This window comes from Indicator indicator, chromosome 37 (genome assembly GCF_027791375.1).
Source record: "Indicator indicator isolate 239-I01 chromosome 37, UM_Iind_1.1, whole genome shotgun sequence".
In the NCBI taxonomy this organism is placed as follows: Eukaryota; Metazoa; Chordata; class Aves; order Piciformes; family Indicatoridae; genus Indicator; species Indicator indicator.
This window is the reverse complement of record NC_072046.1, coordinates 389,853-403,328: the sequence shown is the minus strand read 5'-3', so window position 1 is coordinate 403,328 and position 13,476 is coordinate 389,853. Positions and strand designations below refer to the sequence as shown.

At 45.7% G+C, this 13,476-nt stretch overlaps 1 protein-coding gene across 1 annotated transcript; it reads right to left on the bottom strand.

The window, feature by feature from the left end:
* Positions 1 to 803: 803 nt before the first annotated feature.
* On the bottom strand, positions 804 to 13,078 carry CCDC47 (coiled-coil domain containing 47). Its single transcript, XM_054396547.1, has 13 exons — positions 13,041 to 13,078; positions 10,691 to 10,957; positions 10,457 to 10,564; positions 8,536 to 8,710; positions 8,095 to 8,216; positions 7,415 to 7,480; positions 6,422 to 6,523; positions 5,202 to 5,312; positions 4,548 to 4,633; positions 2,889 to 2,947; positions 2,124 to 2,233; positions 1,798 to 1,965; positions 804 to 1,099 (listed from the first exon to the last, which is right to left on the bottom strand). Exons 2-13 carry the CDS (start codon positions 10,949 to 10,951, stop codon positions 1,019 to 1,021), a joined length of 1,449 nt encoding a protein of 482 aa, XP_054252522.1. The 5' UTR covers positions 10,952 to 10,957; positions 13,041 to 13,078; the 3' UTR covers positions 804 to 1,018.
* Between the last annotated feature and the right edge of the window lie 398 nt (positions 13,079 to 13,476).

The following is a 13,476-nucleotide window of genomic DNA, read 5'->3' as shown; positions in this document are numbered from 1 at the left end:
GTGACACCCCACACTAGATCAGGCTGGTTGGAGCCTCATCCAGCCTGGCCTTAAACATCTCCAGGGATGGGGCCTCAACCGTCTCCCTGGACAACCCATTCCAGGGTCCATTTTGGCTTGCTTGGGGAAATTGGAGATACTTCACTGAATCTAGCTTCTGGCTGAAGTGAACTAGGCAGCAGCTGCTGATATCAAGAGAAAAAAAAAAAAAAAAAGGTTTTGAGGCAAACTTGTGCAGTTAGAAATATTGAAAGAAAGCCTGCTGAAGCTGCTAACTCATCATGCACTCACTCCTGAAGAGACACCATGCTGACATTACAGACTTCACATTGTATTAAGCTTGCAGCATTCAAAACCACAAGTAGGAAACTTCATGTATTCCACTCCCTCGTGTCTAAAACCCATCTATGTGTTTTACACATACGCCAATCCTGCCCACAGGGGACCTAATGCTGTTTCAGTCCCTTGTTGGTGAAAAACAAAAGAAAAGAAAAATCTCTTCTACTGGGCTTAAATCCCTGAAGAATCCATACTATGTATGGAAGGCTCTGTGTTTTGTGCCTTTACAAGCTTGATGCAAATAAATGCACAACGAAATGTTTATTGTGCAGTTTTCCTCCCCATATTCCCTCCCCCCCCTTTTCCTCCTAATAACTAAACCCAAAGTTCAAAACCAAAGCATGAATATGTTGCCAGCACACATGGACAGGTTTACAATCTTCTGTTTCAAAGAACAAATGACAAAGAGCATTCAAGAATATTGCCTTTTTTTTCTTTTTTCTTTTTTTTAAATAGACAAGTAGCAAAAAAAGTTATCCCACCTGGAGTGAAACTGCCAAGACAAAGCTCTCTACAGACACCTGCATGTTGCTGTAATACTTAAGTTACACCAATGCAAGGAACATTTCTCTTAATGGCTACTAGTGTTCAAAGAAGCAAAGAATTATGGAGTTCAGTAGGTCTTTGTACCCTGTCAATTAGAATTCTGCAGGTGGCACTGAGATGCTTCTCAACAGAGTCACATTGCTTTCACTTTGATTTGCTTCATCTTCATCTGCTTCTTCTCGAGTTTCTTCTGCTCACGCCGCAAAGCAGCTTCCTGCAGGCAAGGACAGAGAGATCTGAATGAACATGGGTGTGATTCTCCTCAAAGAGCAAGCTGATCATTTCAGAAGAGCCAAACAAAAAAGACCTCCAGTGCTTGGCTTCACAGCTCTACCCACATCACTGGCAGCCTTGGCACGTTTCAGAAAGCAACGGCATATGCCCTGTATGTTATCTGCCTTTCCACAAATAAGGACTCAAAGTTGACTATCACTGGTAATACTCTCAGGCAGTCCTGCAGAGACTGCAGGAGAAATCTGGCAGTAGCTGGTAACCAGAAAAGGCTGAGAGACCTGGGGCTCTTTAGTCTGGAAAAGAGAAGACTGAGAGGAGATTTAATAAATGTTTATAAATATCAGAGGGCTGGGTGTCAAGAAGGGACAGCCTCTTCTCACTTGTGCCCTGTGATAGGAAAAGGGGCAATGGATATAAACTACAGCACATAAGTTCCACCTCAACATGAGGAAGAACTTCTTTACTGTAAGGGTCATGGAGCACTAGAACAGGCTCCCCAAAGGGATTGTGGAGAGTCTCCTTCTCTGGAGACTTTCAAGACCTGCCTGGATGTGTTCCTGTGTGACCTGCACTAGATTACATAGTCCTGCTCTGGTTGCGGGGCTGGACTTGATCTCCAGAAGTCCCTTCCAACCCCTAACATCCTGTGATCCTATGTGATCTGTAACTCCACCTCACCTCCAGCCGCCGCTGCTTCTCAGGATCCTCTTCGTTCATGATCCTCTCCTTCTCTGCCCGTTTCTTCTCCTCCCTCCGGGACTGGGCAGCCTCCTGCCTTTGTACATGAGTCAGCTTAAGGAAGTTCTCTTCCACACGAGCCCTGTTCTTGTCAGCTTTTTGTTTACCCTTTTCACAGAGAAAAGCAAATGTGGTTAATGTGGATCTCCCCATCAGCAGTACCTCTAGTAGTCACATCACAATCATAAAGTTCCCAATCTTAAGAAGGATCCAGTGGGAATGGCTGTGATTCCATACAGTGTTCAGGAGACAGACATACTACTCACTTCTCTGTTCAGACGAAACTTCTTTGCTTTGTCAATGCAGTAGATAACCATGCTCATCAGAGGCAGCAAAGACTCCATGTCTTTTGGGGAAGTGTTGCCTGACCCAGGCACTGGAACAAAGAATTTCTTGTAAATTCAGAGAGGTTGGCAGGATTTTTCTGCTTGCTACAACACCCTTTCCTTATTGCTCACACCATTTGTGAAAGAAAGATCCTCTTTAGAAGGACATAACCAACTAAAAGAGGCGTTTAGCTTTGGAGATCCCATTTGGATTCCTCACACAGTGACAGGCACATCTCCCCCACACAATGCTCAGCTTTATTAGCAGGGAATATAAGCATAAGGGTTGAATTCAGGCTCTGACATCAGCCTCACTTGGAGCTATGGCTTTGAATTCTGAAGAGGACTCTGGGCCTTCTTCTAAAATAGACTCCAAACAGGCTTAGTTTTATTTCAAACCAGCTAACTGTGCAAGCTCAAACAACAAGGGGTGTGGCTTAAAAACAAGTCACCTTTGAGTGGTGACCTACAACACACAGCAGTAGATATATGAGTATGAACTACAATCAATAATGGCAAGATTGAGTATTCTCTTATGACGATGTGCTGCTCAGCCCCCAGTTCTTGCTGCCATCTATTTACTGGTTAATCAATGATCCTGTTACATGCACTGAAAGAATTTGTCATTTAGTCTTCTACAGATGACTTGCACAGATAAAGCACCACACTCCCCAGCCACACACACCCCCCCACCAATTATCTTACCATTAAATGTAAACAAAAGTGTCTTTTTAGTTTCAGGCAATTTTGTAAGCTGACCCTCCCTGGTAGGAAAGAAAAGAAGTGGCTGGAATGAGTGAAGACAAACAGAGACATACAAAATACCTAACATCATGAAGAACCTCGCCAAGAACCAAGAGTGACTTGTGAACTACACAAACAAGATTAAAATAAACAAGATTAGAAGCCTGGCTGTGGTGACCCAAAATTAAGTTTCAAACTATTCAGATTCCTGAAGTGTATTCTGAAAAGCAGGCAGTGAAAAGGCATTGAGATAAAAACATCCTAACAGTACCAGCCAGTCTGTCAGAGGTCAGCTGAGCCCTGGGAAGCCTGTGTACTTCAGTGCCACTCAGCTTTACCTATGCCCTGTTTATGCCTTCTACAGATCTTCTATAAATATCAGTTAGGGAAAAACCCAACCATTTTCTAAAGAACTCAACTCTGCAATGCCCCAACCCCTGCAGTACTCCCACAGAAGTCAGACCTACTCTTCACAGATCATAGAATCAGAGTTGCTTTGGTTGGAAAAGACCTTTAAGAGCATAGAGTCCAACCGTTTTGTAACTCTGCCAAGGCTAGAGCTACACCATGTCCCTCAGCACCACATATCTCTGCCTCTTTTGAACACTTTCAGGAATGGGAATTCAACCACCTCCCTGCAGAGCCTGTCCCAGTGTTTGAGAAACTTTCATTAAAAAGTTTCTTCTAACATCCAGCCTAAACTTCCCCTGGTGAAGCTTGAGGCCGTTTCCTCTCATCCTATCACTCGTTACAAAGAAGAGACCAATCCCCACCTTGCTCCAACCTCTTACACAACTCCCTGAAAGAACAAGAAACTCTCCCTAAGATCCTCCAAAGCCCAGCAGTTTCAGTACAGGGTATGCATCCTGCTGTCTTAGAATTAAACCAAAGTATGTTCCTTTTTTTGGAGAACAGATGCAAGTTTTGATATGGATCATTTATTTATATCCCTGGGAGCATAACACACCCTTCCAAAAACCTACATGGTAACTCAGAGAAGATAAACCACCCACCACCTGGCAATTCTGAAGCAGCAGCTAAAAGCACCTCAAGACTAGGAGGCTCAGAGAGACAGAAGAGATTCTGCATCTGTGTATTTCTCAGCAGAATTACCCTGAACACAAGTTCCCAAGCAAAGGATGCTCAGCCCTATGAGCTGCATCCAAGCAAACAGCCTTGATGGTTTTATTTACACTGCAGACTTTGCTTAAACCTAGCTCTCGATGCACTCAAATAGCATCTGGATTAATGTTCTCCTCCTGAAGTTATTTCTTGGCCCTCAAACTCTAACACACCATACACCTCCAGTGGGATTACTCCATTCTTTTCCAGGCAGCTGTGTACACTGTCACTGCCAGGTGTTGGCTGGAATTTGTAGCTGCCCAAATTAAGACATAGGCAGCCCACAAAAATAAATATTAAGGCAATACAGCACCTTCATCTTCTCAACTAACGCAGCATTTGGAGCTACTGAGAGTGGTTTTATTCTGCTTCACCTTTGCTCCCAGTTTCACTCTGTGTGCATTCCAGCAGGCTTCACACTGCAAACAAGTCTGTCAGCCTCTACTTTGGTTAGTGTTACAACAGCTACTGGGAGGAGAGATCAAGTGCTGTACCTACTCTTGCATAAGTTTTGGACCGGAAAACTGGTCCGAGAATTGGACGGACTCAATCTTGTCAGCGTAGTGTGTGAGGAAATGTATCATCTGGAAGAGAAACTGGGGTTAGTTCTTCCCAACACCAATCCATCTGCAGCCTGCCCACTCCATGTGGCTTTGTCAAGGTGTCCATATAGATATAACTCAGAAAATTGCTGTGCCCAGCTTGCCACAACACTGGAATTTAAACTGCCAATATTTTTAGCTTTTGCTAGAATGGACTTCGATGCATGGAATGAAGGTGAGCAACTCAGGTATCAGATACACAGCTCTCAGTTGGGATTTTCTAAGTCATTTGAGAAAATTGTCATCTTTGAGGTCCTGCAGACACACCATCAACACTCTTCCTTCAAACTGGCTGCTGAAGCTGAACTTCCAGGCCTTGAAAGGCAGTTTGAAATCTGCAGTTCAAGTCAGACTAACACTTGCTATGTAAAAGGAATAAAGACGTACAAATTACATCCTTCTCCCAGCCCTTAAGCTTCCTTAGGGTCTTGATTTCTCTAACTCTCACTAGTGCCACGGGCTCTTCTGCTCTTAACAGGAGATAAAGATGAGAACTGTTTTGCACAAGTGCCAGAGACACCACAGAGAATTTGTACTGCTTCAAGATTACCTTAGCGTCCATCATTCCCTCTGTGACTTCCCCCATCTCTGACAAGATAGCCAGGGAATCTGGAAGCCCATATTTTGCACCAGACTTGGGTTTATCACTGCAGAACTCACTCTGTTTCAGAGAGCAAGGAGAAATAATTAGAAATACAACACAAGCTTTTAAATGTCTTATTCAGACTGAACTGTTCCAGCACAGTGAGACCCCTAAAAGTACCTGAAAAGTAACTCAGTCACTCAGCCTGGCTGAGGACAGTTCAAGCATAAATTAAACATGGGGTATCACCAGTCTTTAAAGTTGTTTCCCTTCAATAGTCAGGATTTGAAGGAAAAGATAAACCAGTTCTAAAACACCCATGCTGGAATGCTCAGAGAGGACGAAGGCATTTTGCTTACATTGTTTGCTGTCTGGCATCCCACCAACCTCACTTCAGTGCTGTCACCTGAGATAAGTTACAGGAGAAAAGATTCCCAAACCACTGCTTATTATCACTGGATTCTGTGCAAGCTTCAGGTCTTGAATGTATGGAAAGTTTTCATTCCAGACCACATCAAAGCAGATAACTTAGACCCAAACTTTCCACATCACATACTGCCAATGTCCTTGCTAAAGCAGGATCACCCAAAGTAGGTCATACAGGAACGCATCCAGGTGGGTTTTGAATGTCTCCAGAGAAGGAGACTCTGCAACCTCTCCGGGCTCCCTGCTCCAGGGCTCTATCACCCTCACAGTGAAAAAAAGTTTTCCTTATGTTTATGTGGAGCCTCCTCTGCTCTAGCTTGCACCCATTGCCCCTTGTCCCATCACTGGACATCGCTGCAGCCTGGCTCCACCCTCCTGACACTCACCCTTCACATCTTTATAAACGTGAATGAGGTCACCCCTCAGTGAAAATGTCCTTGAGAAAGTGCTTTGTGCAAACTGAAGTGACTCTCATGTATCCTGACAATGTATTTCTGCTTCCTCCCAAATGAAACACACATCAAAAGATGGCAGCTGGCTTTCAGTGCCTCTTTTCCAGCAGTTCTGCCAGCACCTGGCTACGTTCACGTATCTAATGGCATTAGACTTACATCCATTAGATAAAAATGTCCTTTTCCCCATACACAAATTCCAACAAGTAAGAAGTTTTCAGCTGTTCCCAAGAAAATAAGCAACCTCCAAATGAGGTCTTAATACCCTATCATTCATCATGTCAGTGTTCCCAAGGTGGACTCACATACCAGGTCCTGCATCTCCTTCTGAAGTCGTACCAAGGCTTTTCTGGTTCCCACAGCAAACACATAGGTGTCCATATCTTCATCATTCATTGTTACTTTTATTTGCTGTGGAGCAGAAGGTTGTTGGTCATGATCAGGCCAATACAATGTACTCTGCCTTCAAACCCTGGGCCAAATGGAGACCTGGGTCTTCTACAACTCAGAACAACAAAGACTGAGCAAGGCCATAGACAGCTAAGACAAAAGTCATGGATATAAAGCTTCTCAGTGTGATTTAACATGAGGTAGCTTTTTAATTACATTGAGTGCTCAGTTCAGCATCCTGCTGTAATGCTGCAATGGGTATCTGCCCAGCAAATGAGTTTACAGCAACCAGAGCAGCAGAGCTGTAAACTCATGTGCTGGGCAAATATCCATTGCTTCAGAGCAACTGCCAACATCCAAATTCAATTCTTTAATAGAGAAGTAAATACAATTACAGATACACAGGAGGAGTATTCACAGTGCACACAGCCACTGTTCTTCCAAATACAACCTCTCTTGGCATTTATGCAGTTAGAGATTACCTTCATCTCCACCAGCAAGGGGCAAGGCAAAAAGTAACACTGCAGGATCCAGAGCAGCACAGGCATGAAGCAGCTCTGTTAGGCAGACTGAACAGGTACAACAATCACTGAGTATTTCTGATTGTAAAACTACTTTTTAATCAAGTTGAGGTCTTGAAGCATGATAAGTGGTTCACAAAACCACTCCAACAATGAAACCCATAGATAAAACAACTTCCAGTCCCCAGCAATTTGCATTTCACAGACAGAAAAGAAATATAAATTATTCTTTTAGATTATTTTGACAGTTACTGAACTGGGAGATACAGAATACTACAGAAAGACATCTCACAGGTCACTTGTGTGTCACAAGAACAAATCAAAGGCAGCAGAGCAGAGCCAGAGGAATGCAATAGCTCATCACAGCTAATCTAGAAGGCTGAATACATACCACTTGATCAGAAGCTGGCCTCATCATGCGGGCAAGGACATTCAGCAGGTCTTGTCTCTTGAGAAACTAAAAACACAAGTTTGTGAACAAGGCAGAAGATGGCTGAACACACCTAGAGTGCAGCACTTCACTAGCAGACACCAGTGGGGCTCAAGTTAAAATAGGACAGCAACAAGTAGGTGTTTTTCACAGAGTAATTTAGCTTTGGAGGACCCTTTGGAATCACCTGTACTGCTCAGAAGCAGGCCTGCTTCCTGCATTAGATGAGTTTATCAGGGCCTTGTTCCCTCACGTTAGGAGCAAAACCAACATGTGGGGCTGCTCCATCCCAGGTGCAGAACTTTGTGTTTACGGTACCTCCTTGGAATTGCTGTTGGTTCATTCCTCCCAACACTTCTAAACCCCTCTAAATGGCAGCTGGCCTGTTGAGGCTGTGATACACTTCTGGTTTCTAGTCTCTTTCTGTGCCTACTCTCTCACCTGCTGTGGTGGGCAGAATACAGCCCATAAGGATCTTTAGTCCAACCAATCTTCCTTTCGTGTGTGTATCCAGAGCCCTGTACCTGAATGTGAGCCAAAGAGGCAAGCTGGGACTCCTTGTTACTCACACCAGAATGGAAAAGCTTCTAGAACCTGAAAAGAGGTTCCAGATCAACAGTGCTAAAGTCCCTCATCCTTACCTTGAGCTGGATGAGCATTCCTTCACAGCACACCCTTCCAGAGCACCACAAATTATAGATGTGCTCATTTTCCTGGTTTAGTTTCCCAGTGCTTGTAGCTTCCTTACTGGTGCCATCATCCCCTGAGGAAAACAACAGATAAAAATGGAACTGCAATGTGAAAATCACAGATTTAAACACCAAAGTTCATTAGTAGGCTTAGAGCTCAGGAGTTGCTAAATTACCCCAGTATCACTGTGATGTTTCTGAGTCATTTATACTACACCATAACCCAATTTCAGCACCAGAAGACTGCCACGCTACCTCTCCACACCCAGAGCTGTCATCAGTGCTATCATGCATCTGCCTAGAAAAGGTTACTCTCCTCTGTAGCCCACATTTGGATCTGAAACCAGCTTTAGTCACAAACTAAAAATGGATCCTAATCGTGATGGAACTCACCAACAAGAGCGAAGTTACTTTCTAGCAGCTCCCTGTGAGTATTGAACCATGCATGAGCCAGACGGTTGTTTTTGTTCTTCCCAATGATGTAGTTCATGATGTAAGCAAGAAGACCTGTCACCATCAGGATCTCCATGTAGTAACTCTCCCAGCTGTTCTGAAGGTGAGCAGGGACCTGTGGGAAGTGAATGAGACTGAATGAGCAGATTCCATACACAAAGTGCTGGAGAAGCTTCACCCCAAACACAGCAACAAGCTTCACAAAAGCTCAGGACAAAGCTAAGCCTACTCAATGCTTTTGGCTCTGCTAGGACACAGTAATCATAGAGGAAAAAAAACTGACAATGGCATTCCCAAAATACCTGGCTAAGCAAACAAAATACTTCTCTCTTCCAAGTGAGCCTGTGCTAGCATGTGTCTCTCAGAGTACCAACAGCCCAGCCTTTCAACCCACTGATTATTTGAGCTCGATGCCCTGCCAATCACAGCATTATCTGATCAGCACCTAACTTCTGATGGAATCCAAAGTGATACCCAATGGCATTTTCAGGATGCCAGCAAGAGCCACAGTCTGTGGGGGCAGCAGGGAAGCCTGACTTTGCCATCTTCAGAGAATAATTTGCTGTCCTGCTATCACCATATCACCTTCCAGCCAAAGAAGGAACTAAATATGCATTTTCACTGCCAAGGCTAGCCAGAATACTTAAAAAGAGACCTTAGGGATAATAAAAATTGCAAGTATCAAGCACTTGATTGTTCTGTAAAAGGCTCTTGGGAGGCAACAAAAAGTTGACATGGAGTAGACAAAGGGATTGGCTTCTAAAAACATCAGGAGTCAATTTCTAGTCTGAAGCTTTAGCCACCATCAAGCTAAAAATACAGTTTATCAGAAGCACAGCATCACCACCACCTCAGATTTGTACTGACAAAGCACACACACATTCTGGGATGTCTGCTCTTCCTCTGCATTAAATGGAGGTCACTGCTCCAGCTCCTCCAGTCCTCCTGTAGTTATATGGGTAAAAGAAGCCAAGTCCTACACTGCTTTGATCAAAGCTGGGGGATAGGGGGGGATCAGAAGGTCTGTTTTAATTAAGAAGTTCTTGATCTATACCCCAATTAACAATCCTCAATTTGAATACAGAATTGATCCAAGGACTGCAGTTCTGGCAGCTGAAAATAGAGATCAAGAGACCAAAGGCACCTGCCTTGAAGTTTTAATTCAAGAGCTGCTACTTAAAGTAGTATAAACCCTAGAATTGTTTACGCTGAGAAAGACTTTTAAGATTGAGTCCACCCAACACTACCAGGTCACCACTAAGCCGTGTCCCTCAGCACCACATCTACATGACTTAAATACCTCCAGGGGTGGGAACTCCACCAGTGCCCTGGGCAGCCTATTCCAGGGCTTGACAACCCTTTTGGGGAAGAAATTGTTCCTCAGGTCCAACCTAAATCTCCCCTGTCACAACCTATGGCTATTTCCTCTTGTCCTATTGCTTGTTTCTTAGGAGAAGAGACCAACTCTCACCTTGCTCAAATCTCCTTTCAGGGAGTTACAGAGAGCCAGAAGGTTTCCCCTGAGCCTCCTATTTCCCTAGGCTGAACAAACCCAGTTCCCTCAGCCTCTCCTCACAAAACTTGCACTCCAGACCCTGCACCAGTATCCTTGCCCTTCTCTGGGCCCAGAAGGACACAGAACTGGGAGCTAGCACACCTGGATCACATTCTGCTGCTATCCTGTTGCATTATTTCAGGCATCCTTTCTCACTACACTTCTCCCCTTTTCTCAACGTCTATTGTTAATTCAAACAGGAAATTCTTCAGCACAGTTTCTCTCTTACTGTACATGCGTACACCAATGACATTATTGGCATTAAAATAAAATGCTGAAACACCAAACAGAAACATTTATACCTACATTAACTATTGTTATGGGATCCTTATTTTTGCTATGAGATGCATCCGGTTTCTCTTCATAGCCTTCAAACTCCTCATCATCATAGGGTTCATTCTCAGTATCACCTTCCTAAAGGACAAAAAAAAAAAAAAGAAAAAAAATCACAAACAGCCTGGCAAGCAAAATCCAAGAATAAAAATGAGAAAGGTGTAGAAAGACTATTAAAAAACATAGAGAAAGAGGATGAAGCATTACCTGTGTATCTGTATCATCAAAGTCTTCCTGATTCTCATCTTGACCTTCAAGCTCTACAGTGGCTTCTTCTTCATCATCTTCTGTAGTGATGACCCTCTGAGGGGACTCTGTGACTGCATCTTCATTAACATCTTCAAATTCAGCAAAGTCATTATCATCATATTCCATAATGTCATCTCCATCCTCAAATTCATCATACTTTGCCAAAGAAAAACTCCACGGGATGAACAGGACAGCAATTAAAACATATAAATTCTTCATTTTTCACTGGGGGAGAAAAAAATAAATAATTAAAACCAAGCATTACTAAAAATCCTTATCACACCAAGTAATACCAAACTTCCACAAACAACTTAAAACCACAATCAAGTCAGACCAGAAAGAGAAATAAATCCCTTCCTGATCCTGCCATCTTCTGCCTAAAGAAAGTGAACACTCCTACAAGAAGAAACAACTCTGAAACAAGGGTCTGGACTCTTGCTTGCAGCAGGAGCAGCTGAGGCACCAGCAGGTTTACATCTGGCCAAGCTGTTCAAATGAACAAGCTCTGGAAGTGGAGATGTTCCACTACAAAACCAACTTTCCTGTAGCATCTCAGTCAGACAGTGTTGCCAGCTCACTTCAGAGATCACCTACTGTGCCTAGGCTTGTTACTAGAAGCAGTCAGATCAGTGGAAGGGGAAGGACAGCACTACCCCTTAAAATGTATTTAGTTTAAGCAGTCATGCTCCACTAGTTTAAAAGCGTTCATCTTTAATGCTCTGGGCTGCATGCTCAGAATCAGGTCCTGAACCATCCAGCACTATTTCTGTTTTGAGACAGAGCTTCTGTTGCAAGCTCTACCAAAAGCAGTAAGAATGAGATGGATATTGCAGTGGCCCCCAAAACATATTGGTGGGGCTTATGAGACCAAAGCTCTCTCCTCAAACTTGCAGTTTGTTAGTTCATCTTTTTTAGCCCTCAGCTTCCTCTGTCTTCTCAGCTTGATTTCAAACCAGTCCCAGTCTCCCATGCAGCCTGGGGAGTCGACCGTCACTAAGGTCCAAACTCAGAGCCTGACAAAGCAGCAGTGACCCTGCTCCCCCATTTTACCAGCTCCTGTGGAGGATCAGACTTAGCAGCAAGACTCATTCTACTCCCTCACACAAGCAGATCCGAGTGGGAACTTGAATGTTAATGAGAGTGTTCTCTTAAAAACTTGAAATAGAAACGATTTGTTCCCAAATTAGATCAGCACTCCTCCGAGTGCCACATATAGGGAGCCCACTGCTACAAGTGACAAGGACGGCTAAAATAAACACCTCTGTCAAAGGCTCCTCGTTCTAGCAAAAGCCTGAGCAGAACGTGTTCACAGAACATTAACCAGGATGGAAATACATCAAGGAGAGCCCAGGAATTCAGCACACTGTTTGGGCACGTCACAGTTTTATGTGAGTTTAAACAGAAAACCAAAACTCTATGTACAGAGGACTGAATTTGCCTTGAGAGGTTAAAAACACCACAGCAACGGAGCCACCAGGTCAGCCTAACCCCAGCAGTCTCACGGTAAGAATTTCGAGACCATTTGAGTACTTCCACTTTCAAAAGAGCCTACAACTCCATAAAGCTCTATGCAAAACAAATTTCTGCAGCCAATTCCAAAGACAAAGTTGAACCAGAGATGCAGGGAAAACCTGAGCATTCCTAACTCAGCTGTCTCAGTCACAGCGCAGAACGCCTTCTAAGCACCAACACCTCCATATGCTGCGGCAGGCCTGCCCCGATCCACACGCCACCGACCTCCCCTTGTAAGAATCCATTCATCCCCTGAGCCCCGCGTAGGCGGGAGAGAAGAGAGAGCTGCTGGCCCCCCACCAGGATTCACCTAAAGCGGGGACACCCTCGGCGAACGCAACCAGGGCTCCAGCCACACGCCTCCGATCCTAGCTCCTTCCAGGGGCACGAGTCAAGGTTATTGAGACTAAAACTCGCTCCCTGCCCTCCCGCCGCCGCGGGGCACAGGCCCCGTTCCTTGTCCCACACGCTCGACTCCCCACAGCCCTGTCCCGCACCCCCGTTCACCCTGCCCCACTCTCACCCCCAGAGGGGTGCTGGGAGCCCCGGGCTCCCCAGTTCCTCCACCGGCACCCGCGGGGCACAGCACAGGCCCCACACACCCGGTGCCCTCAAGTCCAGGCCGCCCCTCGCGGGGGCACTACGGGGCCGAAACCGGCCGGTAAGAGACAGTGGGAAAGGGGAGGGATCAAGACTCTCCAGACCGCCCCAGGGAGGCAGCAGCGGAGTGCCCAAATCCCGGCTGGGCTCAGAGCTGCCGTCACAATGGTACGAAACCGGCCCGGGACCGCGTTACCTGAGTCACGCGGCGCCACCGCCGATTAGGCCCAGCCCTCAGCCTCCGCTCAGCGCCCGCCACCGCGGCCGCAAGCGGCGCAGGCTGCGTGCTTTGCGTAGCGGGGGGCATGCGCACTGCCGGCTGCCCGCGGCGGGCTGCATGTGCGCAAGGCTGTGCGTACGTGTACCGACGTGGGCACTGGACTGCCTCAGACCGAGCCCCGATACTCCCTACACGGCCCTGAGGCTACGGGCGAGGGCGAGCCCAGGACGCTCACGCCTTGCCCAGTTCCACCACCCTCCTCCCGCAGTTTCACCCGCTACTATCGCGCATACTCGGTGAGCCGTGCTGATTTTAGCACGCCCTGCTGACCCCAGCGTGGCACGTACGTACGTACGTACGTTTCTGCGTAGTACGTCCCGTCCCCACCCCCCGCCCCGGTAACCGGGGAAGC